At 44.1% G+C, this 25,131-nt stretch overlaps 5 protein-coding genes across 5 annotated transcripts; 3 read left to right on the forward strand and 2 right to left on the reverse strand.

Annotated features, from left to right (window-relative positions):
- Positions 1-317: 317 nt before the first annotated feature.
- Positions 318-2,081, forward strand: LOC114447004 (androgen-dependent TFPI-regulating protein). Its single transcript, XM_028422957.1, has 6 exons — positions 318-527; positions 605-730; positions 805-906; positions 991-1,106; positions 1,707-1,858; positions 1,944-2,081. Exons 1-6 carry the CDS (start codon positions 375-377, stop codon positions 1,961-1,963), a joined length of 669 nt encoding a protein of 222 aa, XP_028278758.1. The 5' UTR covers positions 318-374; the 3' UTR covers positions 1,964-2,081.
- A 2,231-nt stretch (positions 2,082-4,312) lies between these two features.
- herc4 (HECT and RLD domain containing E3 ubiquitin protein ligase 4) lies at positions 4,313-12,742 on the forward strand. Its single transcript, XM_028423437.1, has 24 exons — positions 4,313-4,520; positions 5,399-5,666; positions 6,424-6,583; positions 6,669-6,745; positions 6,841-7,062; positions 7,140-7,231; positions 7,466-7,596; positions 7,687-7,841; positions 7,992-8,062; positions 8,507-8,631; positions 8,749-8,808; positions 8,891-9,002; positions 9,270-9,459; positions 9,558-9,730; positions 9,817-9,936; positions 10,022-10,120; positions 10,199-10,366; positions 10,447-10,590; positions 10,679-10,845; positions 10,917-10,983; positions 11,069-11,151; positions 11,424-11,607; positions 11,697-11,799; positions 11,889-12,742. The coding sequence occupies exons 2-24, from the start codon at positions 5,441-5,443 to the stop codon at positions 12,095-12,097; spliced, it is 3,138 nt and encodes a 1,045-aa protein (XP_028279238.1). The 5' UTR covers positions 4,313-4,520; positions 5,399-5,440; the 3' UTR covers positions 12,098-12,742.
- Positions 12,743-13,910: 1,168 nt separating this feature from the next.
- Positions 13,911-15,482, reverse strand: cox5b2 (cytochrome c oxidase subunit 5B2). The gene is made up of 5 exons (XM_028423339.1): positions 15,350-15,482; positions 14,974-15,254; positions 14,381-14,451; positions 14,205-14,304; positions 13,911-14,118 (listed from the first exon to the last, which is right to left on the reverse strand). Exons 2-5 carry the CDS (start codon positions 15,074-15,076, stop codon positions 14,006-14,008), a joined length of 387 nt encoding a protein of 128 aa, XP_028279140.1. The 5' UTR covers positions 15,077-15,254; positions 15,350-15,482; the 3' UTR covers positions 13,911-14,005.
- Positions 15,483-16,676: 1,194 nt separating this feature from the next.
- On the reverse strand, positions 16,677-20,881 carry ttl (tubulin tyrosine ligase). The gene is made up of 7 exons (XM_028424228.1): positions 20,140-20,881; positions 19,865-19,943; positions 19,505-19,737; positions 19,244-19,379; positions 18,879-19,148; positions 18,650-18,793; positions 16,677-18,535 (listed from the first exon to the last, which is right to left on the reverse strand). Exons 1-7 carry the CDS (start codon positions 20,306-20,308, stop codon positions 18,337-18,339), a joined length of 1,230 nt encoding a protein of 409 aa, XP_028280029.1. The 5' UTR covers positions 20,309-20,881; the 3' UTR covers positions 16,677-18,336.
- A 594-nt stretch (positions 20,882-21,475) lies between these two features.
- fignl1 (fidgetin-like 1) lies at positions 21,476-24,333 on the forward strand. Its single transcript, XM_028423393.1, has 2 exons — positions 21,476-21,663; positions 22,081-24,333. The coding sequence occupies exon 2, from the start codon at positions 22,098-22,100 to the stop codon at positions 23,991-23,993; it is 1,896 nt and encodes a 631-aa protein (XP_028279194.1). The 5' UTR covers positions 21,476-21,663; positions 22,081-22,097; the 3' UTR covers positions 23,994-24,333.
- The last annotated feature ends 798 nt before the right edge of the window (positions 24,334-25,131 follow it).

Here is a 25,131-nt window from a genome sequence, read left to right on the forward strand (position 1 = left end):
GAGCTGTCATGTGTTTGTTTCTGACGGGAAACACTCAGTGGAGGCGCTGACCGTGCTCTTGATTGATGGTGATTGTGAAGTCATTGTGTCCACATGTAACTCTGATTTACCTCATTTGAACTGACGTGCTGCTGCTTCTGTTACAAAACACTATGGAACAGATTAAGCTCTCTTTCTCAGCGTGTCACATGCTGCAGTGAGTCCGTTATGAAACAGAGGGTCTCCATCAGAAACAGAGGGCCTCTTGTCTCCGTGCAGATGATAAGCCGGGGGCTGAATTACCACTAATCATTAAGGACTCCTCCATCTGAAGGGAAGGGTACACTTACACCATCTGTTTGCTTTGTTCATTTATTTTAGTGTAAACTTTGAGAATGACTCCGGCTCTGAGGAGAGCGTTTCACATCGCTGCCTTCAGCTGGTATGGCTTTGTTGTGCAGAGCATCTATGCTAAGGACGGAGAGGAGCTCCCACCAGGGATCTTTGTTTACGGGGGGCCGTGGAAGTACCTCACTTTTTTGAATTTGGTGAGCAGATTACTTTTATTTACTGAACTGAGCTGAGCTGACCTGTGTGACTTATAACAGTGGTTGTTTTATGTCAGTTATTGCAGATGACTTTTTTTGGACTGGCAGCTGTGAGCGATCTGCAGCCCGGGAAAAAGGCGGCAAGTTCTCTGAGCCGATGCAAAGACCTGCTCTTCTCTGTCTTCGCCTTTCCCGTGGGCATGGTGAGAGAAAAATCCACCTCACATTTCTAACACCACACGTCATGCTGTGCTTTAACTCTTAATGTCTGCTGCAGTTTGTGGTCCTGCTCTTCTGGTCCATCTTTGCATACGACAGAGAGTTGGTCTACCCGGCTGACATTGACACCTTCTTCCCTCCCTGGATGAACCATGCTATGGTGTGTAACCATGACATCCTTTTTATTTTTTTTTTATTTTTTAGCACTGTGTTTATAACCTTTAATTAAATTGTCTTTTCCCAGCACACACTTGTACTTCCTGTTTTACTCGGAGAGGTGCTGCTGCAGCCGCACACCTACCCTCAGAACAGACATGCGCTGGCCGCCCTGGGAGTCGTGGGATTGGCTTATTTATCTTGGTAAGTGCTGACTCAGCAGAGCTTTAATAGGAATTTAATAACACACAAATTCTGCTTTAACCCTTTACTGGAGTTTAATCAGTCCAGCCGTTTCCCATAGAAACCAATAATGATGGAGCTACATTCATTTCTCTGTAGTATGTTCATGATTATTTCTAATGTGTATGAAGGTTTTAGACCATGACGAGAAAACTACACAAACTCTTACCACATGATTGGTATGATTGGGTTAAGACCAACTTAAACTACAATATGTGCATTGAATGTACTTAAATATCTAATTATAAGCATTAAAATGAGTGTAAAGCCTCTTTTGTGAGGGTGTGAACGGGCTTTTCTGTGGTTGAGAGTGCAGCTGTGCAGCTGCTGTCACAGGTCTGGACTCGTCCGGTGCAGCAGGGCGCACAACACAACCAGCACCTCATGGCTCATATATGTGTTCTGCTGCCGCTCAAGAACAAACCACAAGCATGTTGTTTACAGCATTTTTTCCATATCTGTGTCAGAGGGTAGAATGTGTGCCTGACGCCGAGAAACACGATAATCTGACAGATACAAAGCAGGTTTTTGTTTTTGTTCCTCTCCAAACATGTTCTGCAGGATCATATGGGTGTACGTGTCAGTGGGGATCTGGGTGTATCCCCTGCTCGGGCTCTTCAGCGCCGCCGGGTTGGGGGGCTTCTTCTTTTTTAACATGACGGTGGTGACCCTGCTGTACCTGCTCGGGGACAAGCTCAACAGCCACATTTGGAGTAAGAGACATTAGGAAGAAGCTCAAAGCGTCACGTGTTGATGTGAGTCTTTGTTTAACTTTCTTTCTTGTTCCCTGTGCTCTAGATAAAGACAAAGCTCAGTGACTCAGAGGCTTTCGACGCTGGAACTTGCTTCAACATCTGATTTAATATACTAAAAAGCCAAATATTTAACGTTGCAGATTTCTTAAATTCAAAGCAAGACAATAAAGTAAGTTTAACTGTCGGCAGCACAGGTAAACATCCACGGTTTCAGCCAACCACAAAGCAGATAATCATCATTATCACATTCAGTTTAGGTGCCAAAGTGCTTATTTTCCCACAGATTGAGGAACATCGGGTCCATAGTATAACATCACAAATCCACAGAGATCTGCAGGAGCAGCTGCCGGTTTTTATGTCCTAAAAGTCACTTCAGTTGGGGCGCTCAGCTTCCTTGCAGGTCTCTGTAGCCTTTAAGATGCTGCAGGTAGTTTGGATCTGCATCCACCAACCCAGCAGAAAGGATCTTTGCCAACAAATGGACGTCTTCTTCCGACAGATCCTTCTGTTGGACAAATCAGATATTTCATCTCACTTATTATAAATACACAGCGCTTCACTTTGGACAGGAACTCACCATCCAGTTGTTGGCAGAGGATTCAGGTAGGGACTTTTGAGGTTTCTTTCCCTGCAGAAGACAAACATTTTGTTTTCCTTCTTCCTCACACATGCAGACTTCCTCTAACAGCTACAGTGCAGCTTTTATTTCTGTCTGTCTCCACTGAGCACAAGAATAAACCTGTAAATAGTTGCTCACCTCTTTGAGTCCCTTTGAAAAGCACATGATGATGAAGAGGAGGCCAACAACGATCTTAACACACACATAAAAACACCACAGGTGCTCATTAGAGAAAACTTGACATTGGTGCTTCCTCTAGCTTCACAAAACAACAAACAACAACAAAACAACAAACTCTGTGACATCACAAACAGGCCTTTACTTACTCCCAGAAGCTGCAGCATGTGTGCTTCTCTCGGCTGTGTCCTACCTGTGCTCTGACTTGTGACTTAACGTGAACTAAATAAGTTCCTCCTGCTGTGAGACATCGCACCAGAGTGCGCAAATCGCAGGAGGAAAACTCCCACAAAGAACCAGCAGTGCAGGAACAACTGCATTTTCAAGACAAAGACTCAAAGATGCTAATCACCAGACAAATGTGCTGTTGCATAAATGTCTGCGTAAAATGGTTCTGTCAGCGAGTCACCCTTCAGCTGTCACCTGCAAACAACAACAAGAAAGACAAAGACTTACAACATGGTCTGTGAGGTGTGGGTTTGTGTTGCCATGAGAGTGTGAGAAGCTGAATTATTGTGAAATTGTGACGTACAAAAGTCAGTTTCTGCTGTGGAAGTATAGATTTGTTTACATGTAGCTAAGGGTTAATACAAACTATGTGTGAGTAAGGCCTCTGCTTTGGGCTGTGTCAGGATGAAAACTGTGTTGTTATGTCGAATCAGAACCATGATATGTCTGCCCATTTTTCTTATTAATATTTAAAATAAACTCAGTTTCAGTGTGGTCACTTGTGTGTGCAAAGATAAAGAATATATGACACATATGTCATGTCAACCTGTATTTAAGTCAGTAAATAAACAGTCTTTATATTTATGTTAACTCCACTAATGTCTTGTCTTGACATGCTGTGTGCCTCCTTTCCACCAGAGGGAGCCAAATGTTTCAATCATTTGCCATTGATCCTGGTTAAATAGGTTTGGAAAAAGGCAAATGAGGTCTACCTGGTAAGTTCCAGATGATTCCAGCGGATGCATATTTGCACAAGATGAACAAATCTGAATCTAAGTTCCATCAAATATGCTGCAGATATGCACAATATATTTTTAATTATTTGACTAACTCATACTTATCTTAGGATGTCTGTAACACAGTTTATGTTGAAAAGTTGTATTTTGTTTATTTATTTGTTTACTGTTTGATGATGCGCAGAGATTTTGCACTTTTCTCACGTTCATCTTTTTTTTAAACACAGATTTTGTGTTAAATTCATGTAAAGTGTGTGTCTGTAGCAAAAAAAAAAATGCAGCGTGTACCGGCGTGTGGGTGTGCGCATGCGCGTGCGTATCTCCATCTAGAACGTTTTGGATGCTTCGCGACATTTCTTCACCGCCATGAAGTAAAGTGCGTTTAAATAAGGAAAGACTTCCGGTTAAATGATCGAAACTTCAAATTAAAGCTCGCCATGCTTACGCTCCAGTTGCAGTACACGTAATTTATTCAGATTATCTGACGTTTTGTTTCAGAATTTTCATGTAGTCCTTTTTGATAAAAGACCGACTAAATTGCCCTCACTTCTCCTAGAACATGCTAGAAGTCTGGATCTGCTGCTAGTAGGAAAAACTGCCTTTATTTTGAAAATACAAACGGAAGCTCGTGGTGTAGTAACGGCCGTTTGATGTGTTTTGTGCCACAACACCGTACAGCAGTTGTTGACAGCGGCCTGGAGTAAAGGGGGCTGAGTCGGGTTGTTTTGATAACTACCGCACATTTGTCTTTTGACATTAAATACGGAACATGTGCTGGAATGTGCGCTTCTAACGGTCGGGCCGGCTAGCAAGCGGAACACTGGAGGACAGTAACGCTGCCTGGTCTGGCGGGTATTTGGTAAGATTTGCTGCTTGGCTTTTCGGTTACAGATGTCTTACACTTGCCTTTAAAGTTATTAAACTAACAACACCAGTAAAATACGCGTGAAATAACAGACCTGCGCTCATCATAAGTAACTCTCAACTCTGATCTGAGTTGCTAGCTTGCTAACGGCTTGAAAAAGCAAATCTACAACAACACTTGACACCACGTGTCGAAGTCTTCTAAATAAAACTGCCCTCCCACGTTGTTTATTGTCATTTTTTTCGTTGTAGTACATCAATTCTAAATCATATTAGTTGGAGTTGGTGAAGTTGCATCAGTCGTGTTTGATTCGCCTGCCTCATATTGTGAAGAAGCGTCAGTAGAGACGTGCTGTAGCTGCCTCTAATCAGTTTGTTGAATGCAAACAAGATGTATTTATAGAATAAACATGGCAGCTGCGTTTTTTATGACTGCAGCACTATATTGTATCTCCCCGTGTGTGTGTGTGTGTGTGTGTGGTTAAATGCAAACGTTAGCGATGCGTGGATTCAATCAGATTTAATCGTGTGTTTTATTTTGAAAATCCACACGCCCAAACCGGAAGTGAACGTGTTGTTCGGTTATTCTAGCTAACCTGACGCCATTCACCCATTACCGTTATTTTAACTGTAGCCTACTTGCTAATCTGTTTACATGTCACCAGGTTAGCTCAGAGTCCTGGTGTGATATCAGCCGTGAGGCACGGCTTAGCCTAACCACACGCCTTTTAGTGAATATTGATACGGATAATTAGCCACAACGTTTTGTTCAGGATTCCTTGCTAGGTGATAGCAGCTCAAGTGCACCTTACAACTAAAACTATGTGTCCCTGAATGAAGTGTGTGTGTGTGTTTGTTTGTGTTTTTTAACAGAGACGTTGATCCTGTTGGCGTCTCTAAAGAGGAGAAACTACCATGCTGTGTTGGGGTAATGCTTCCTACGGACAGTTAGGCTTAGGGGGGATTGATGAGGAGATTGTGGTTGAACCCCGAAAATGTGAATTCTTTCATGGGAAGCAAGTGTGTGATGTTGGGTGTGGCCGCAGACACACAGCTTTCCTGCTGGATGATGGGACAGTGTACACCTGTGGCTGCAATGACCTGGGTCAGCTGGGACATGAGAAGTCCAGAAAGAAACCAGGTGGGTTATATATTTATACTGTTTTTTTAATGATGTTTTGGAGCCTGATTGATTAAAGATATCTGGGAGAGGTATAATATTATGTTGGAAAAAACATGTATTGTACCAGCCAGTATACTGAATATGTATACACACAGCACAAAATGCAGATGGCTAAGGTCAGGGCCAGATCTATGTGAAAGAAGGAAAAATGTCAAATGTTTGTATATTCGGCAATGCATATGAGTAAATTAGAACCTGATCAATTAATCTGGCCGATTTTTGGCCATCAGGTGCTGCCACACATCAGCTAACAGGCAGGGACATCTGCTGGCAACATCAAATTATGCTCTAGCCTCTTTTTTAACAAATAATTACGATGGTGAAGACTAAACCTTTAGACATTATGTAACGTGTGCCATTGGTTATTATTTAATTGTTATATATTATCAGATGGAGAGAAAAGAGGCTACCCCAAACAAAAATCTTCATTGTATCTTGGCCACAGACCTGATTTATAAAGATCAGCATCAGCATTTGACATAAATATCGCAGCCTTAAGCAAGCAGCATATCTGTCGACCTCTACTGTGAAGACATTATTTGACTCATTGTGCTCAGCTGTGAGTATATAGTATTGTAAAAAGAAAAGAAATAACAGCCAATCTACACAGATCATACATCAGTGTTAAGGGCCAGACATGGAAGATCAGTCGGGCTCTAATATATAGTAACTCTTGGTAAAATCGCTCATTATGTCAACATTTGTCATCCATCAGAACAAGTCGTGGCCTTGGATGCACAGATCATAGTGGCGTTGTCATGTGGCGAGTCCCATACGCTCGCTCTGAACGACAAAGGGCAGGCTTTCTCATGGGGTCTGGGTTCAGACGGACAGCTGGGATTAAATAATTTTGAAGAATGTGTTCGAGTGCCTAGGTAACTTTATTTTAAACCTTCTGCGTGACACCACATCTGTCCTTGTGTTGCGATATAAAGCTCATGTTTGTCTCCCTGTTAACAGAAACATCAAGAGTCTGTCAGATGTACAAATAGCTCAGGTAGCCTGTGGGTATTGGCACTCTCATGCACTTTCAAGAGGTGAGGATGCTTAGTACCCACACAGTAATAATGATCAATTCATATGTCTTCCCCTCAACCTTATGCATTTCAGCTGTATCTGTGTCTTCACGCAGGGGGCCAGATCTTCTCCTGGGGTCAGAATCGATACGGTCAACTCGGGCTAGGATTGAGTGGACCGAGCATTTCCATACCCCAGCTCATTCAGTCTCTTCAGGGCATTCCCTTTGCTCAGATATCAGCAGGCGGAGCTCACAGCTTTGCCCTCACAGTCTCAGGAGCGGTGTTTGGTTGGGGGTGCAACAAGTTCGGTCAGCTGGGTCTTAATGACTGCAATGGTGAGCGGCCAGCAAACACTGACACTGCCTGTAATACGTGTCAAACCTTAGACTCATGTTTAGTTTGTCTTTTTCAGATCGGTGTTTCCCAACACTCCTAAAGTCCCTCAGATCACAAAAAGTCATTTACATCTCCTGTGGAGAAGATCACACAGCCGCACTGACCAAGTTAAGTCACATACCTTACTTTAAACCTGTGCTTACTCTGTAATAAGTGGGATTATTGATGGTAGATTTAATGTTTTTTCGTCTTCTAGATGAAAGTGTAGATTGAATTGAATTGAATTGAATTGATTGTAGTATTACTTGTCTGTCCACTTCCTTCCCACATTCAGTGTGTTTGCTGACATCTTGGCCTTACTGTATTCTCGTCAGAATAACTGGCGCTGCTGGATTTTTACAGGAAGGAGGTGTGTTTACATTCGGAGCAGGAGGATACGGACAGCTGGGACACAACTCCACAAACCACGAAATCAACCCGAGGAAAGTGTTTGAGCTCATGGGGAGTGTAGTCACACAGATTGCATGTGGAAGGTAAAATGCACAGTGTGCATAGGCTACTTTTAATATTCTGTAAACGGGTAAAAGAAAAGAATTTTAACATTTCTCTGTGTGTTACAAAAGGCAGCACACATTAGCGTTTACACCCTCCTCTGGAAAGATGGACTCGTTCGGGCTCGGAGGCAACGGGCAGCTGGGGACACGCTCCACCTGCAACAGAAAAAGCCCCGCCCCCGTCAAAGGGCCCTGGGTGGCTGCCAGCGTTCCAGCAGATACAGGTGAGTCTCATTTCTACAAGTGACACGTTAAGCTCTTAACTGGAACAAAGAGCCTCAGGGTTAGTTGTTGATATGTGGCATATCTCGGCTGAACGTAATCACATAGCATAGTAAATATTTTTTCCTGTTTCCGTTACCTCACACACACAGAACAGGAATGTTATGTCAAGCGGATTTATGCCGGAGGGGATCAAAGCTTCGCTCACTATTGCACTGGCAACGTAAGTCTGCACAAACAAATTTAAATATTTGGCTCTTTCAGGCACACTGCTGCATTCTGACATGACACGTACACTCTGCTTGGTTGGCTCAGCTCATTCTGTGACAAATACATATTTGGTAAAGTTTAATACTGTGTGTATTTGTCTTAATTATACAACACATCGTATCTTGGAAGCAGGTTTGCAGCTTGTTATAAGAAGGAAAAAAGTATAAACAATCAGTAGCCTGTTACAGTGGCTTGACATGTATTGATTGATCACTGTTGATAAACCTTGTCTATACAAACTGTTTGTTGTACACTGAAGCAGTGTGATTTTTGCATCCAGTAGTTTCCTCTGTAATATGTCCGGATGTGAATACTAATTGTGAACATTAAAAACTTCTAAGCTCTGGCTCCCCTTTCACTGTGTTTTAGTTGTTCATACACCTTTCTGTGGTTGTAGAACCTCCAGAACGTAGATGACGTGAGGATACAGGACTCACAAAGAAAGATATGCTGCCTGAACGAAGAGGTCATACAGAAATGGCTGCACCACGCACCCGGAAGACTCCCACCTGAAATCTCAAAGTAAAGTCCGCTCCTCCGAAGACAATATGCATTTTCATGTAATTCTATGAGTCATTTATGGACCACTGGTTGTGAAAATATGTCTCACTAACCCCTTGCTTTGTCTTGTCCCTCCAGTGAGATTGACCTTGTGTTCTCCTCAGCAAGCTGCCTCAACGGATCCTTCCTGTCCATGAGGTAATCATCTGGTTCTGTTAATCACCTGTCATGTTGTGTATGTCAGCCGCTGTGCTGGATTTAACTTTCTGCTCACATTAAGTCATCCAGATCACTACAGCACCAGTGGAAAGTGTTCAGGGTTGGACATGAACATGGCTCGCGTGCTGCTCCACAGAGTCATCCAGCAAGACCATCCTGAGGTCGCTCAGCAGGTCGGTAGCTACGCAAAAACCTGTCAGTGTGTCGTATACCTGCATTGTGCAGCTCTACCTGAATGTGAATGACCCAGTAATTTACACCTTACACCTTTATGCATGCTTAAAGAACAGCTGATTTAACAGGTGACAGGAAAGCGCAGTTGGACACAAACAACTGCTGGGATATAATGGGGAGTCCCTAGAGAACCTGATTAAAATTTCAAACTGATAATTACACCATTAATTGCAACACATGCCCTTGATTTCCTCTGTCTGCCTCAGATTGCTGCCAGTCTGGAGAAGAATCTAATTCCCAGGCTGAGCAACTCTCCTCCAGACATCGAAGCCCTCAGATTATACCTCACTCTTCCAGAATGCCCTCTCTTCTCCGACCGAAACAACTACGTGACCATCGTCATCCCCTTTGCCAAATGCCTCATCAGCCTGAAAGAAGCTGCACTGAAGGTGCTAGGTAGGATTGTTTAAATGCTTTTTTTTTGCGGTATTGGTCTTCCTTTAATCTGACACTGATCTCCGCCTCGTGTGTGTGTGTTGTTGTGTTTGCATCAGGAAACTGGTGGTCCATGTTTGAGCCGCCAGTCTTCCAGCGGTTGGTTGAGTTGTACAAGGAAGTGGTGGTGTATCTGCTTCAGATGCACAAAATAGGTATTCCTTCAGCAGAGCAGAGGATTTTCTCATGTTTTCTGGACACATCTCTACGACTCCTTGAGATGCTGCACAAGGTAAGAAACAAGGAAGAAAACTCACTGATTAGTGTCAAACTCTTACTACACCGTCGGTGACATCATCAATTCCTTCGCTTCTTCAGGTGAACGAGAAATCCGGACACATCATTCAGTATGATAAATTTTACATTCACGAGTTGGATGACCTAGTTGACATCAGAAATGACTACGTCACATGGATTCAGAGGCACATGTTCCCAATGGTCAGTGTGATGTTTGTGTCCAATGATCATATTTGTCTGTGTTACGACTTCAGTATGACTTGTGTTTATTTTTTCCCACCCTCAGGGTCGTGACGGCTTGGTGACTCTGTGTCAGTATCCATTTGTATTTGACGCCCAAGCGAAGACCACACTGCTCCAGACTGACGCCGTCATACAGATGCAGGTAGTGAATGTTTCTGTCTCTGCTTATTGCTTCCATACATAACGCTGCAGTCAATAATCATACATGTTATATCGACAGATGGCAGTGGACCAGGCACAGATGCAAAACTTCAATTCCATGTTCCTGCCAGCAGTGGAATCTGTCAACCCGTGCCTCATCCTCATCGTTCGGAGGGAAAATATTGTTGGCGACACCATGGAGGTCCTCAGGAAGTCCAAGAACGTTGACTACAAAAAGCCACTGAAGGTATTAAATCAGTAATATGTGCCCTCTCTGGTGTTAGAGCCCCATTTTTATATATACACAATGTGACATTTGTGTGGCAGGTGATCTTTGTAGGGGAAGAGGCAGTCGATGCAGGAGGTGTGAGGAAGGAGTTCTTCCTCCTCATCATGAAAGAACTGCTGGATCCCAAATACGGGATGTTTCGTTACTATGAGGAGTCACGGCTCATCTGGTTTTCAAACAAGGTACTCCTCAGACTGAGGCTGCTGACAAATCATCACCAGCATGCTAATGCCTGACGCTGTGTGAATGCACTTGACTGTCCCCTTGCAGACGTTTGAGGACATTGACCTGTTTAACCTCATCGGGCTCATCTGTGGTCTGGCAATCTACAATCTTACTATAGTGGAGCTCAACTTCCCAGTGGCCCTGTACAAGAAGCTCCTGAAGAAGAAGCCCACACTGGATGACCTGAAAGAGCTGATGCCAGATGTGGGAAGGTTAGATCAAGAAACGGTAAACATATATTTTAACCACAAATGATGGTAAAATGTGTGTGTTTTAAAACTAGGAGTCTGCAGCAGTTGCTGGACTACACAGAGGACGACCTGGAGGAAACCTTCTGCTTGAATTTCACAGTAAGATTCTCCATAAACATCTACAGTTATGTATAAATTAGCTGTTCCATCTGCCTGTCGTACATATCACGTCTATTGTTTTTAGATCACAGAAGAGAACTATGGTACCACCGAGGTCTTGGAACTAGTACCCAATGGTGAAGACATTAACGTCAATAAGTCCAACAGGTAAAAATCTTCCTCAGTCACCCTGTACATGGCTGTCTATAAATGTGATGGGAGGATAGCTGCAAATCCTTATCTTAAAGTTTACCTAATAAAAATTCCAAAATGTTGAACTGTTCCTTTACACTGCAGCTGAACATGATGGAGTGATACTAGTTGTATTCTGGAACCCCTCCATTAGATGCCGCTAAACCCCACACTCTGCCTGTCCTTTGACTGTTTTCCAAAATGAACTTTTATATAAATAATTAATGAATTATATTATGTCTTTACAGGCAGGATTTTGTCAATGCCTACGTAGACTACGTTTTCAATACGTCAGTCGCTCCGCTGTTCGAGTGCTTCTACGCAGGCTTCCACAAAGTGTGCGGTGGGAAAGTTTTGGAGCTCTTCCAGCCTAACGAGCTGCAAGCCATGGTCATCGGAAACACCAACTACGACTGGACGGAGCTCGAAAAGGTCCATTTAAAACTTGTCATCTCACCAACTCCAATATATATATATAAAGACAATTTGGAGAAATATTTTTTTTTCTTTATGCTTTTCAGAGTACTGAGTACAAAGGGGAATACTGGGCTGACCATCCCACCATCAAGCTGTTCTGGGAGGTGTTCCATGAACTTCCACTAGAGAAGAAAAAGCAGTTTCTCTGTAAGTTTTGCCAAAACAAAACGGAATATTTTTTTAATTTCAGAGATATTAAACTCCATGTTTTGTGTTGAACTGCCTCTTGTCTGCAGTGTTCCTCACAGGAAGTGACCGCATACCAATCTTGGGCATGAAAAGCCTTAAACTGGTGATCCAGCCCACCGGTGGAGGGGAGCATTACTTACCTGTCGCCCACACCTGTTTCAACCTGCTGGACCTGCCCAAGTACACGAGCCTGGAAACAGTCCGTGAGAAGCTTTTACAGGCTATTGATCACAATCAAGGCTTTAATCTGGCCTGATGGTGCACAGACATGCTGCTGACTGTTATGATGACCACAGTTCCAAAGGTCTTGCTTTGCAGTTGGAAAAAAAAGAGGCTGTATGACAGAGATGGAGGTGGATGGCTTAAGAGTTTCACATCAACATTGACTTTAATTTTTCAGCTTTGTTCTTGCCATCACAGTATAAATAAGCCCTACTACAAGTCGAATCACATTTGATATTGCTCTTGAAGATAAGCTTTTATTTCCTGTTTGGATAAGTATGGTGAAGCAAACTACTGGTACACAGTACACTCACACAATCTCCCGTAAAATAGGATCAAACATGGCAGCGCTACCTTTGTGAACATCTGAATTTTAAAGTGAGGTATAATATTAACCCACAGCTGGGAGACGTTTAAACAGCCAAAAAAAAGTGACATTTAAGCTGCACTCTGGTAGCGGTTGCTGTGTTTTACAGGAGCTAATGAGCATTAAATGTTTGAACCTAGAGGATGTAAACTAACTTTCCGTTATAAGTTCTGTTGTGACATTTGATTGAGGACGGTGTGAATCAGCGCTTGCGTTAGAAGCTGAGTGGATCAGCTGTAAGCCTTGAAATGATCCACAAATAAAATCCAAGTACAGCCAAAATAAATATGAAACTTTGGAGGTTAGGTGCCACTCTGTTGTTCGAGTCGTTTTATAATCTTCTTGATGATTCCTGCCTCAGGTGACAGCACCTGTGTTTAGTCAAACTTCTCCAAAATCAGCATTAGCTATATGTCTATGATCAAAATGAATGCTGCTACATTCTTATTATCTGATTGATTTTTGGGGAAAAGGTGCATGTTCACGTGCAAGTTGACCAATTTATTCTTGTGTCGGACTGGGCACAAGAAACCTGTGCGTGTGAAAGGAACAAGATAAACAGTGTGAGGCCTACAGCGACTGATTTAAAGTTGATTTTGTTAAATAATATAGCCCAGCCATCAGCAGAATCAGCACTGTAGTCTGGAAAAAAAACATTAATATGATCTTAGTTCATACTGAAGAGGACTTGGAAGTTACTACAAATGTCCTTTTCTCTCCGCATGTTAAAAGTAGGGTAGGAGATTTTGAAAACTCAGTGAGAGTCAGCCAGATTTTGAAAGTAAACACACGCCCCTTTCTCTCAGAGCTCACCCTGAAGCCACGCCTCCCAATCACATGGACGTGCATTACCTGAAGACAAAGAAAAGTTACACTAATTTAACAAAAAGTGCATCAGAATGAAATCTCCTACCTTTAACCCCCTACTCTCCAAACCACAGGTACATGGATCAACTGCCTGATGACATGTATCCATAAAATAGTCCTTAACAATCATTAGTAGATTGTACTTAAAGGCACTTTTTGTTAATTTAGTGTAACTTCTCTTTACAATCCGATAGCAACGGATTAGTTCGGCAGTTTCGCTTTAAAACAATGAATAAGAATCATCGTGGAAGCTATAAAACACTAAAAACATCAGCCAATCCTCCGGGTGGACCCTGCGCGGAGTATTGGCTGGTTGTCACTCTCTTCCTGCTCTGTGCACCAGAGAGGTACGTGCATGATGGCCAAAGTCACAGACCGCAGCTCGTCTTCAGGTGATGCGCGTCCATGTGATTGGGAGGCGTGGCTTTGGGGGGAGCTCCGAGAGAAAGGGGCGTGTGTTTAGTTTCCAAATCTGGCTGACTCTCACTGAGTTTTCAAAATCTCCTACCCTACCTTTAACATGAGTATTTTCTCAGCATCCTGCTGACATTTTCTTTTTGTATTGATTGTGTGTTCCATCCCCAACAACAGAGCTCTATCAACACAATTCAGCTCAGGTTAACTGTTTAATGATAAACTGTACATGTTAAAATATATGTACACTTTGCACTTTATGGCCACACAGAGGGCAGAAAGTTCTGTTTGGTATCAGTGAGGCAACTCGTGGTGAACCAGCTTATAGTGGGAACCACAGGAGGGACAGCGCTGAGACTCTCCTTCATGAAGCCAGAACCACACAATGGCAGTGTTGTCCTCCTCACCTGCACACAGTTAAACTCACCTGGTTTGTGATGTGCACACTCATAACAAAGAATAATGTGTGTGTGTGTGTGTGAGTGTCACTTACAAATACAGCCAACGATTCTTTTGTTCCCAATGGACGGCACGATGTGAGGGTCCTCCTTGGTGCCAGCGTACTGTTTGGGCTTCAGGATGCTGTAAGGATCCTGTAAGGGGAAACTCATGAGTCCAGGCTTGTGAAGTGTGTGTGTGTGCAGGATACTCTTGTGCACGGTAACACACCTTCCCCTGTTTGAGGGCCTGCATGGCGCGTCGCTCCAGTCCTGTGGCCTGCTCCTCATCTGTGGGTATTCCTGAAGAAAATAACACAAAGTCACCTCCTCAGTGTTGTTGTGTGTATGTTACAGTCTGATGAGTGAAACTGCAGGTCAGCACTGGAGCACACCCACACCAACACACTCCCCCCCCCCCATCCCTTATCAGGATACTGGCATTAATCCAGCACAGTCTGCCAAAGGAGGTGGGTCTAACAAAGGCCTGTGCTCCACTTGACCTTCATTTCTCAATCCACACACATTTAGGTGTTAGAGAGTGAATGTCAAAGCACATGAAGTGGCTATAAAGACATGAGAACAGAAATTTGAACATAAAGCAGCAGTGGGATCCAGCGGATGTTGCTGTTTGTGTGGTAGTGCTGTGATTAGGCAACGAAAAGGAGCAACACACACAAAAGCTGAAGCGTAAATAAGTCCTGACAGCCAGCCCCGTTCCTTCACATTCTCTCCGTCTTCTGACACATGACGGCTGCGCTGCTTGTACCGCAGTCTGCGCGCCTCCGACGGTGTAAAGTTCCTCCGCCATAAACAGCCTCCTACCTTTGGCCGTGGACACGGCGCGCAGCAGCGGCCTGGCCGCCACGTTGCTCCGCAGCTGCAGGGCTGCTGTTGTCGCTCTGAGGAGAAGAAGACGTCCCGCCATTCCGCTGTCTCTGTCGGTGTCCCCGAAAACGACCTGAGCACGAGCGATCAGCTGGACTGAAATGACTCCGACGGCAGCTTTGTGAGTGACAGGTGAACGGACCAATGAGAGAAGAGACGCAGCTGGCGCTGGCCAGTCAGTGTGAAGAGAGGGAGGGGCGAGAAACAGGTGTAAAATACTGTAAAAAATCCAAAACAATCTACATTTTAATCACTCACACCTCTACTTAAACTTTTTTATTTCTAAAATAAGTTGGTTGGTTCATCAACTCACAACAGGTTGAACGACACCTCCGTCTTTGAGCGAGAGCGTCTGCACTGGCACTACTACTGCTAGCTGTAAGCTAACATGCTACGTGATTGACAGTAGTTATGATGACATGTGTTTAGAAACATCTGTTCCAGTAAACAGAATTTCCTGATTATGGCTCCTGTTGTCCAGGGGGAGGCGCTGTAGCGCCAACAACTTGTTATTATTATTATTATTGGGGGACAAATAAAAGGTTTTCTTAATAAAAACAGGTCCAGATCTAAAACTGTTACACTGCGACAAATCAAATCTGTTCTAGATTATTTTTAAAGAGCCTAAAAATGTGTTAAACACTGTCTGAGTCACGGTGCCGGCTGTTTGGTTTGAGCTGTGTGCCGGTTTTAATGCTCGCTTTTGTCCAGGGGGAGGCGCTGTAGCACCAACAACCCTCCGTGTTTTTGAATGGAAAAAGCAGACAGAGCAGCAGAGGTGAAGCTGCTGTAACACAAAAAAAGAGTCGTGTTAGCTTGTTGTGCTGTGTTCGGTGTGTTGAGCGGTGTCAGAGTGTTAAAAAAAAAGACTGGGTCCCGCTGTATTACTCAGGCTGCACTACAGCGTCTATTCACAGGCGCGATCCCACTACTGAGCGGCACGGGGGCTTTGACCTGCTCCGTTTCCGACCTGGGCCGGTGCACCCCTCCTTAGGCGACCTGGTGGTCCCGAGCTCCCCCAGGAGCACCATATCGATACCGAACTTAGTGCGGACACCCGATCGGCATAGTCCGCTGCAGCTCAGAGCTCCTGAGCTCAAGCGATCCGCCAGCCTCAGCCTCCCGGTAGCTTGGATTACAGGCGCGCGCCACCGCACCCGGCGAGGAGCTCCTTCATCTGTGGGAGTTTTGGTGTCGACAAACGTGACGTCATCGGAGAAGCGACATATATTTATTTTTTATGTCCAGGAATAAAAACCATCTTCCCACAAATGCACTCAGGCAAACCAAGAATAGTCTTTAATTATAACTCCTTCATATATCATGAATTTGATTTTTATATTTAATTTAATTCAAATTTTGTTATTTATTTTTATTATTTATTATTTAATTAAATTTATTTGGCTGTTATATTTGCTTATTTCTCTGTGTTGTTTAAATACTTCAAATTTACTGTTATGCAATATTATGTTCAGTTACAAAGTGTCAGAACAATTATGTAGTGACGGTTATAATGTGTAAAAGTTAAATACAGCAGTCAGTGGCCGAGTTTTCTACAAGCTCACAGAGATTTATGTGCAGAAGCTAAACAGCTTTCCGTTTTATGCAGCGATGTTGTGTATAAATAACAGAAGCTTTGATGATGGTAGTAGGTTTTATTGTAATACACTTGTTTCCTCATAAAGACAAATGTTCATGCAGGACTCTGAACACAAACATCTCCTAACAAAAAACACAGCACACATCCCTCTGACTCGCTTTTAGCTCATGTTGGTCAATTATGTCATAATGTCCAGATTCTCTCACCACCTACAAAACACAATCTCACACTGAAAATACAGCAGGAAGTTTATCTTTGGTAAAGATGAGGACATAGAAATGTGTATTTATAAAAAACAGGATAAAATGAGTCACATGTGCAAAGAAACCCCAAATAACAGGAGATGACATCATTGAAATAAAACAGGAAATGAAGGTGCATTTAAAGGAAGAAGGTTCATTCTTTCTTTTTCTTTTCACACGCAAATTCCCTCTAAGGCACCCTTCCCTTTGATGGAGAATTCTCAACGAGTTTAAATTTAAATACTGACAGTTTGCTTTGATATCTCCCAAACAGTATTCGACCTGCAGCATCATACAGTCACTTCTCAGTCATCCGTGCATCATCAGTGTAAATATCCTGCGTCCTTCATTCGTCAGTCATTGTGTAAACACAAACAGCACAGTGATTTAAAAAAGAATATTTTTTTTTCATTGAGGGTGTCCCATAACTCATAGCAAGCAAAGCCGCGCACCTTTGAACAGAGGTTAAAAAAACAAGGAAAATGTGGGTAATTATAACACTTTGACGGACGTATTTTGAAGTTTCAATGAGCCCCTGGAGACTGGAAACACAGCAGTTGTCATCAAAGGTCAAGCTAATCAAAGAGAACAAACGTCTTGGACATTCTAACTTCTACTCACAAAGACAGCCAGTAACATAAAAGGATATAAAACAAAACAATACCTTAAATAAGACACACTGTACAGTCTAATCTACGTTCATTTCAACACTTCAACATCAACTTTACAACGACGGTCTAGTTTTTCCTACTTCAGAAATAAACCGCAGACATTAGGGGCAGCTCTTTAGGGGCTTGTATGCTACATGCTTTTACACAAACATGCTTTCTTCAACTGGCAACAAATGATTTGAAAGACCTTGTTCATAGCTAAATAATAATGACTAATACTTTTGGAAGTTCTCTTTTCCCTTTTCCTCTAACATGTAGTGTCCATGAATGGGACCTAGGCTCATCAGACACGTGGGGTTTAGTGTTTAGTCGATCTGTTTTTTGTGGGTCACTGCTTCTCATTCAAACCGATGGGCTGCAGCAGGTTAGCTACAAAAATGTGCTACAAAAAAACTGTCTGATGAGAAAATAGCATGAAAATTTACTGAATAAGTAAATATTAATCTGCTATTTCTTGTGGACTCATCTTGACCACACAGGTTTTATTGGGCAACAGTGCAAAGGCTTATAGAACAAGTACAAGTCACTGTAACAGCAAGCTAACTGGCAGTCTCTTTAAGGGAGCATGGTTGGAAATGTAAGGCACTACAGTCTCAGTTGGAGCATCTCTGCATCCTTCACACACCTCCACTAATCTGCACGGGACAGAAACTGAAAAGAAATGGTCAGTGAGGAGTTCAGCTTGCTGGCATGTGCTACTTCTCAGGTGCATTTTAGGAGTGAGGACAGAGCATGGAAGAAGCTTCTGGCAAACAGGAGACGGGATGGATGGTATTTGTGCGTGTGCTTACAGTCGAGTGAAAGGACCCACGTGAAGAGGTCCCCTCAGTTTGGGAGAGGAGCAAGAGTTGGTGGTGAACACTGAAGAAGGGGAGGAGGAGTAAGGTGAAGAGGATGCAGAAGAGGAGTCACTGCCGCTGTTGAGGGTGAAGACACTGGAAATGGCCACATCCACAATCCCTTGACATAATTCTGGGTAGAGTTTCCTGGAAAAGGAGAGGATGGAAAACAGAAATAATCCAGCTGTAACAGACAAAAAAAGAAGAAACAAGTGCAGACGGGAGGAACACATGTTAAAGCTCAACAGCTGTTGTACTGACTGTGCACAGGCTGGAGCTCCATTGATCTCAATGAGCCACACTTTGAAGCTCTCATCCACCATGAAGTCAAATCCAAAGAGCTGAAAGCTCTGGTAGGACAGGTGCTTGGTGCTGATTGCAGGCTCAATACACGACAAGCAACTCCTGTGAAACCAAAGGGAAACACTGACACAATCTCATGCTATGTACAAAGGGAGCTGTGATCCCCAAACAACATAAGGGTACCTACTTTATGACCTGCTTGATCTGAGGTAATATGGTGGTCTCTAGGGTGACATTGTGAGTGTTCAGCAGGTACAGCCTGAACTCATCAAAAAACATCTCATTCCCCTCCTCATAACGGCCGTAGTTCTGGGAGTGCTCCTTCTGGATGCAGTGGTTGGTCAGGTGGCTGGTCATGTCCTGGAGGTCGGAGCTGTTGTAGGGCTCAGAGGAAGTCCTCAGCACGCCCTCCCGGTATAAGTAGATGTTGTAATGATGGTCCACTAGCACCCAGCTCCTGGCAGAGGCATAAAGTAAAGAGTCACATAGTTGTGTGTGTGTGTGTGTGTGTGTGTGTGTGTGTGAGTGTCGGGCATATACAAAAAGACCTGCCTTATGTCAAACTTGCGATGTCCTGGCTCCAAAAGCAGCGGCTTCTCCAGGTACTTCTGAATAACATGAACCTGTCCCTGATTATCAATATACTCCAGCAGCTGATTAGCATCATGGGATATCAAGATACCAGCACCTGTTGCAATAAAACAGTATTTCAAGCTGCAGATTAGTACATCCATAAGTAATAATCATCAATGTGGCCTAGGGCAAACAAGCATCTTAAATTTGAACAAATACATTCTGAATTATTGACTTTACCTTTAGCTCCAGCAGAGGACTTAGCTATCCACACGGTACCCTCCCCACTCTCTTTTTTAGCATGATAAGAGGCCAAGAAAACTTCCCGCTCATCTGTTTTAGGATTGCTCTTCAAATGGCTAATGCCATTTGTAGCTGGAGCGACGGGGGTGTTGAGGTTAGTAGGATAGATGATGTAGGACTCCGGAAACCAGTTACTGGAGTCAGACAGCTCTGGGCTGGTCTTTATCAGCCTGATGTTAGAGAAGGAAATGGTCGGTTAATGTCATCTTCACAGAATAATTTACTTGCAAACCAGTGCATTAGTATAGCATGAGTGATGGTGATTTATTTTATTCAATTGGATAAACAGACACACACTTCACCAAGGAGGCCTTTCTGCAAAGCTTGTCTGCTCCTCTGTAGTAATTCACCAGCTGCACCAGTCCTGGTTCGTGGCCTGAAAAGTCACAGTGAGGGCATTTTTAAAATCCAGATTTGTGAATACTGAGTACAGCTACATGTGAGACACACAGTCAGTTTCCACAGGATGCAGCCCTGCAGTCACAGCTGCTGCCTCATCCTGAGTGGGTGGACACCAAATATAGAACAAAATCGTTCTCAGGAAATGAGACACACACAAAAACGTAATTTACCTAAACGTCCAAATGGTAATCTGTTCCGTTCACCCAGCATTAAGTTGAATCTGGGATTGTCTCTCTTCAGTCTCTTCCATTGTCCCGTTGAGAGGAGGATTTTGGACACTTCTGCATAAACAGTACTGTTGTCGTCCCGGGAAACAAACGTGTACATTGGGGCATTCATAGTGCCACGGATGCTGCTGAAGGGACGTGTATTAATAAAGATTATTCAGACCGTAAAATAACCTTGCTAGTCGTGCGGCTGTCTGGGTGGAACTGCAGCAGACAGGCTATTCGGGGTTATCTCCTCTGTTCGTGCCATGATGATGAGTCAGTCATATCCAGTCCACTCTTCAGAGTTAACTTCAACTGGTGCACAAAAGCTCCAATTTAGCACTCTGAGACAAAGGTTAGAACAGCATAGCATGTGACGGTCCGCGATTTCATGTTTCCCAGGGTACAGGGTTCCTTCAGTGGTCCCAGACAAGGGTGTGACTGACTGCTGCTGCTGCTGCTTACTGCGTCCTGGGGCTGGTCCCGTCTGGATGCATTTACATTATCCCGTCTCCGGTTTTTGCTAACGTTAGGCTAAAGCTATCCAGGAAACTTCTCCGCTGTCCGTCCTGTAGTACTGTTGTAATAAACAATATAAATCATTAACTAACCACACAGCTGCCTCCACAACATCATAAACAGTTTATTCTTCCACCGGCGGCGTGTGCTTTATTCTCTGAAGCTCGGCAGCCGCTGTCATCCGCTGTCGACGGCGTAAACACAAAGCTGCACGATTGTGGTTAGTGTAGTTCAGATCCACGTCGATACCACAGCTAGTTTGTATTTAACAGTTTCTTACATTCTATTAACGTATCAACATATCAGCCGTTAAGATAAATGTATTTATAACATTACATGTTTAAAACATTAGTTAGTTCGATTTCAGTGTTTGAGAACGTGCCGTCAGGGCGGATACTTCATTTCCCAGAATGCAACGCAACAAGAGCCCATTTAATTACTTTGGCCTGGCGTTGTTGTTGCCACAAGATGGCGTCGTAGACTAGACTGCCACAAGTGTGCAGACAAGAGAGAGGAGGAAATAAGTTTTTAACCCGAGGCATTTCACGTGTACTTTCGATTGCAAACAATTAACATTAAACAAAAAATATTTTATATTTAATTTAATAGAGCGGTATATCAACATCTTAATGTATCGAGACAGTTTAAATGGAGCACACCCTGCTTTTTGGGGGTCGTTCCAATATTTTTCTAGGAATTGTCTGTTTATTGCCCATATCTATCAAACTATTAAACTTGTTATGTTAATACGGTTTCACATATTTGGGGAAATCCATCCTGAAAACGCGGATTTACTGAGACCGAATTGGAACTACACCGGAAGTGGGGTTGTTGATGATGAGGAAGAAGAAGAAGAAGAAGAAATAGGTGGCGGGAACAAGCCTTGATGTAAACAGCAGCTCTAAATGAAGTACTAACGCCTCTTGTGTGCCGTGTTCTCATCCGGATAAGAAGATATCGCTAATAGTAAGTGACCTCACTCATTCGCGGTGTTCTGGTTGTTATTTTGGGTGTTTTCAGACAGAACTGCGGGCATGGAGGCTGAATGACTGAAAGCCTGAAGTTACCGCAGTAGCTTTACTAGTGCAGCTACATAGCCAGTAGATGTGTGTCTGTTAGCGTTGTTTCACACACTCGTGGCGATAACTGCTCATCTCGTCGTAGCTGTGTATTGTCTTGTACGGATAAAGTTTGTAAATAGTCAGAGATTATCTCAGCTGAGGCAAAGCTGTGTGTTAAATAGTCTCGACCGCAACACTGATTTATATACTATACTCTGCCATGATGTAATGAGTTGTAATGTTTCAGTGTGTATTGGTCAGGACTGATTTGTGCCTTGGCTTCATGTATTTTTAATAACTTTTGTCCCCTCTCCTTCACCAGGCTGGAACAGGCCAGGCATGAGTGGCGCACACCTGGACGAATGGCAGAGGAGGTCCTTTGACATTTCATCTGGCAGCTGTACACCTGAACAGACGGCCGATGCCTACCGGGCCCACATCCTCTCCATTCAGTATGCATGGGCAAGTTCCCAGCTCTCTCATGCCGGCATGGCCAGCCTGCTCAGGACCTACTCCGAGCGCTACGCCGCAGTGCTGGACTCCGATGACCCCTGCACAGGGCTAAACAACTATGCAGAGAGCGCGCTCCATCTGGCCCGCAGTCAGAAGAACTACAGCGACAAATGGGAGTCGTCCCTCACCATGGAGAGTGTGCTGGAGTTGCCCAGCGTGAAGAAGATGATTCAGGCAAAAACAGGTGGAGACGGCCTTCGAGTGGCACCAGCAGATGTTAACATACCTGTGGGACAAGACAGTGGAGGCTCCCTCGCTGCTCCCTTTACTACTATCAGGTCAGACTCTGCATTGTTTAAAACTGCAGCACCACCACAGCCTAAATCAGAGGTTAGCAACGCTCGCTGTTATGCTGCTAATATGTCAACTGAGAGGCCAAAAGGCTCAGATGGGATCTCCCAACCTCCAGCCCGACCTCAGCCAATTTTCAGTCATCCTCCCCCAGCTCTTCCTCAGGTAAACCCCAGCACCACACAGAACTCCTTTTTTCCCACCTCTAACCAGTCAAAGCGGAAGAATTTCTACAACCCAGAAGGTGGGGATGGAGGCAGGGGGCAGCATGGAGTTCAGAGTAGCACTGAAACCAGAGCTGGATACAGCTTTAAATCTGCGCGTGAGCAGTTTGTTGTGGACCAACAGAAAAAACATTCCCATCAGCCCCAGAGAGGTCCGACACCCAACCCAGCTGTGAAGAAATCTCTAGGTGCTAACAGGCCTCGAGGTGCATTCTCCAAATTTGTGTCACCCATGCCTCGACAGGAAGAGGAAGAAAGCACGGCGAGCCGTAATTCCAATCAGGAGCCTCAAATCTTAGACGAGCGTCTGAAAAACTTTGAGCCAAAAATCGTCGAGCTGATCATGAGTGAGATCATGGACCATGGGCCTCCTGTTGCCTGGGACGACATTGCAGGCCTGGAGTTTGCCAAGACCACCATAAAGGAGATTGTGGTTTGGCCCATGCTGCGGCCTGACATCTTTACCGGCCTTCGTGGTCCACCCAAAGGCATCCTGCTGTTTGGGCCACCTGGGACTGGAAAGACTCTGATAGGAAAATGTATAGCCTGTCAATCAGGAGCCACTTTCTTTAGCATCAGCGCTTCATCACTCACATCCAAGTGGGTGGGTGAAGGGGAGAAAATGGTGCGAGCCCTGTTTGCCATCGCCCGCTGTCACCAGCCTGCGGTCATTTTCATTGATGAGATTGACTCACTGCTGTCCCAGCGGACAGACGGCGAACACGACTCCTCCCGCAGGATAAAGACTGAGTTCCTGGTTCAGTTGGACGGGGCAGCCACGGCAGCTGAGGACCGCATCCTGGTAGTGGGTGCCACCAACCGGCCTCAGGAGATTGACGAGGCTGCTCGACGACGCCTGGCAAAGCGCTTATACATCCCCCTGCCTGAAGCTGCAGCCCGACAGCAGATAGTGACGAACCTCATGGCTCGGGAGAAGAACCAGCTGAGAGAGCATGAGCTGGAGAGTGTGGTGTCTGCCACAGAGGGCTTCTCCGGGGCTGACATGACTCAGCTGTGTCGAGAGGCAGCGCTGGGGCCTATACGCAGCATCCAGCTCAGCGACATCGCCACCATCACCGCAGATCAGGTGCGGCCAATCCTCTACCATGACTTTCAGGAGGCCCTGAAAACTGTACGACCCAGCGTCTCAGCTAAGGACTTGGAGCTGTATGAGCAGTGGAATAAGACGTTTGGGTGTGGACGTTAAGCCTGGTTTCACAGCCTGAATATCTCTACAAATGTTCAAGTTCTTCTTCACACTAAGGCCACAGAGAAGGAGGGAAATACTTCACACTAATCCATAAAAACACAAGAATGGTTCTGTAGGCACAGAAATGTGTGTTCGATTGTCTCCTTATAAGCAGGTTTCTATTTGGGTATGTTAATCTTTGTTTTTGTTGTACTGTGGTTCATTGACGTCTCTCCTTATGTTCAGAATGTTGAACATTGGTGGAAAAAAAAATGTGTTCAAGGAGGAATTGTTGGCATAATTCATTCAGAGACTCTTTTTTATTCTGTTCAGTGTATTTATATTGACATTTGACAAATGCCCAATAAAATGAAACTCGGCAATATAACCTTAAATCTCATTGTCCTAAAATGCTCCTGAGGCTGGATGTGCTAATCATATCCGCGGAAGTTGGGCAACAGAGTACCCTGGGTCTCAAGTTTAAACACAAAAAAACTCTGCTTTCCTCCCTTCCTGTTAGTCATTAAGACACCACTGGACTCAACAGGAAAATCTGTGTTACTGCAGTACATCCATTTTATTAGACAAACAGCATGTGAGCCTTTATTTTAGCGCTGATCCTGATCCATGGGTTTCAAACTTCAAGCGGTCAGCAGAGTATTTTTAACATGGTAGTTTTCAAGCTGAATGCCTCACTCACTGCTGAAAGACACCATTATAGATTGTGTACACATGAAATGAAATTCTCATGTAAAATTAATGATCAACTCTTTGAAAATCTGGAAGACCATGAAAAAAAAAGACTTTCATTTATTTTTCATCTTTTTGTCAAGTCCCTGATAAATATTTCAGACATGTGTGGTTGGCTACTGTGTTGAAACTTTGTTGAATTAGCCAGCAGTGGAAGTCGTCACACAACTCCCCTAAGAACGAGGGGTGTGTGTGTGTGTGTGTGTGGTGATCTCCTCACAGCTGGACCAGGACAGATGCATAGAATTCCTCTGGTGCTGTTGGGATCTATAGAGTCTATTGAGTATGGGCTGAAAAGTGTGCCATATGGTGTAAGCTTGTAGCTCAATTTGACTGTGGCTGTGCAGCAGTGGCCACATCTGGGGCGGTGTAGACACAAATACGCACGTTACATGTTAGACTTATT

This window comes from Parambassis ranga, chromosome 15 (genome assembly GCF_900634625.1).
Source record: "Parambassis ranga chromosome 15, fParRan2.1, whole genome shotgun sequence".
Lineage (NCBI taxonomy): Eukaryota > Metazoa > Chordata > Actinopteri > Ambassidae > Parambassis > Parambassis ranga.

What these genes read in the sequence shown, in the direction of transcription:
- fignl1 (XM_028423393.1), top strand. Translation starts at nt 22,098, where the DNA reads ATGAGTGGCGCACACCTGGACGAATGGCAGAGGAGGTCCTTTGACATT.
- herc4 (XM_028423437.1), top strand. Translation starts at nt 5,441, where the DNA reads ATGCTGTGTTGGGGTAATGCTTCCTACGGACAGTTAGGCTTAGGGGGG. An exon ending in TCATCTGGTTTTCAAACAAG is followed by an intron (nt 10,591 to 10,678) that starts GTACTCCTCAGA and finishes GTCCCCTTGCAG; the next exon opens with ACGTTTGAGGACATTGACCT. An exon ending in CCTTCTGCTTGAATTTCACA is followed by an intron (nt 10,984 to 11,068) that starts GTAAGATTCTCC and finishes TATTGTTTTTAG; the next exon opens with ATCACAGAAGAGAACTATGG.
- LOC114447004 (XM_028422957.1), top strand. Translation starts at nt 375, where the DNA reads ATGACTCCGGCTCTGAGGAGAGCGTTTCACATCGCTGCCTTCAGCTGG. An exon ending in ACCTCACTTTTTTGAATTTG is followed by an intron (nt 528 to 604) that starts GTGAGCAGATTA and finishes GTTTTATGTCAG; the next exon opens with TTATTGCAGATGACTTTTTT. An exon ending in CCTGGATGAACCATGCTATG is followed by an intron (nt 907 to 990) that starts GTGTGTAACCAT and finishes GTCTTTTCCCAG; the next exon opens with CACACACTTGTACTTCCTGT.
- cox5b2 (XM_028423339.1), bottom strand. Translation starts at nt 15,076, where the DNA reads ATGGCGGGACGTCTTCTTCTCCTCAGAGCGACAACAGCAGCCCTGCAG. An exon ending in AGGCCCTCAAACAGGGGAAG is followed by an intron (nt 14,305 to 14,380) that starts GTGTGTTACCGT and finishes TTCCCCTTACAG; the next exon opens with GATCCTTACAGCATCCTGAA. An exon ending in AAGAATCGTTGGCTGTATTT is followed by an intron (nt 14,119 to 14,204) that starts GTAAGTGACACT and finishes AACTGTGTGCAG; the next exon opens with GTGAGGAGGACAACACTGCC.
- ttl (XM_028424228.1), bottom strand. Translation starts at nt 20,308, where the DNA reads ATGAATGCCCCAATGTACACGTTTGTTTCCCGGGACGACAACAGTACT. An exon ending in GTCCTCTGCTGGAGCTAAAG is followed by an intron (nt 19,380 to 19,504) that starts GTAAAGTCAATA and finishes TTATTGCAACAG; the next exon opens with GTGCTGGTATCTTGATATCC. An exon ending in GGAGCTCCAGCCTGTGCACA is followed by an intron (nt 18,536 to 18,649) that starts GTCAGTACAACA and finishes CTCCTTTTCCAG; the next exon opens with GAAACTCTACCCAGAATTAT.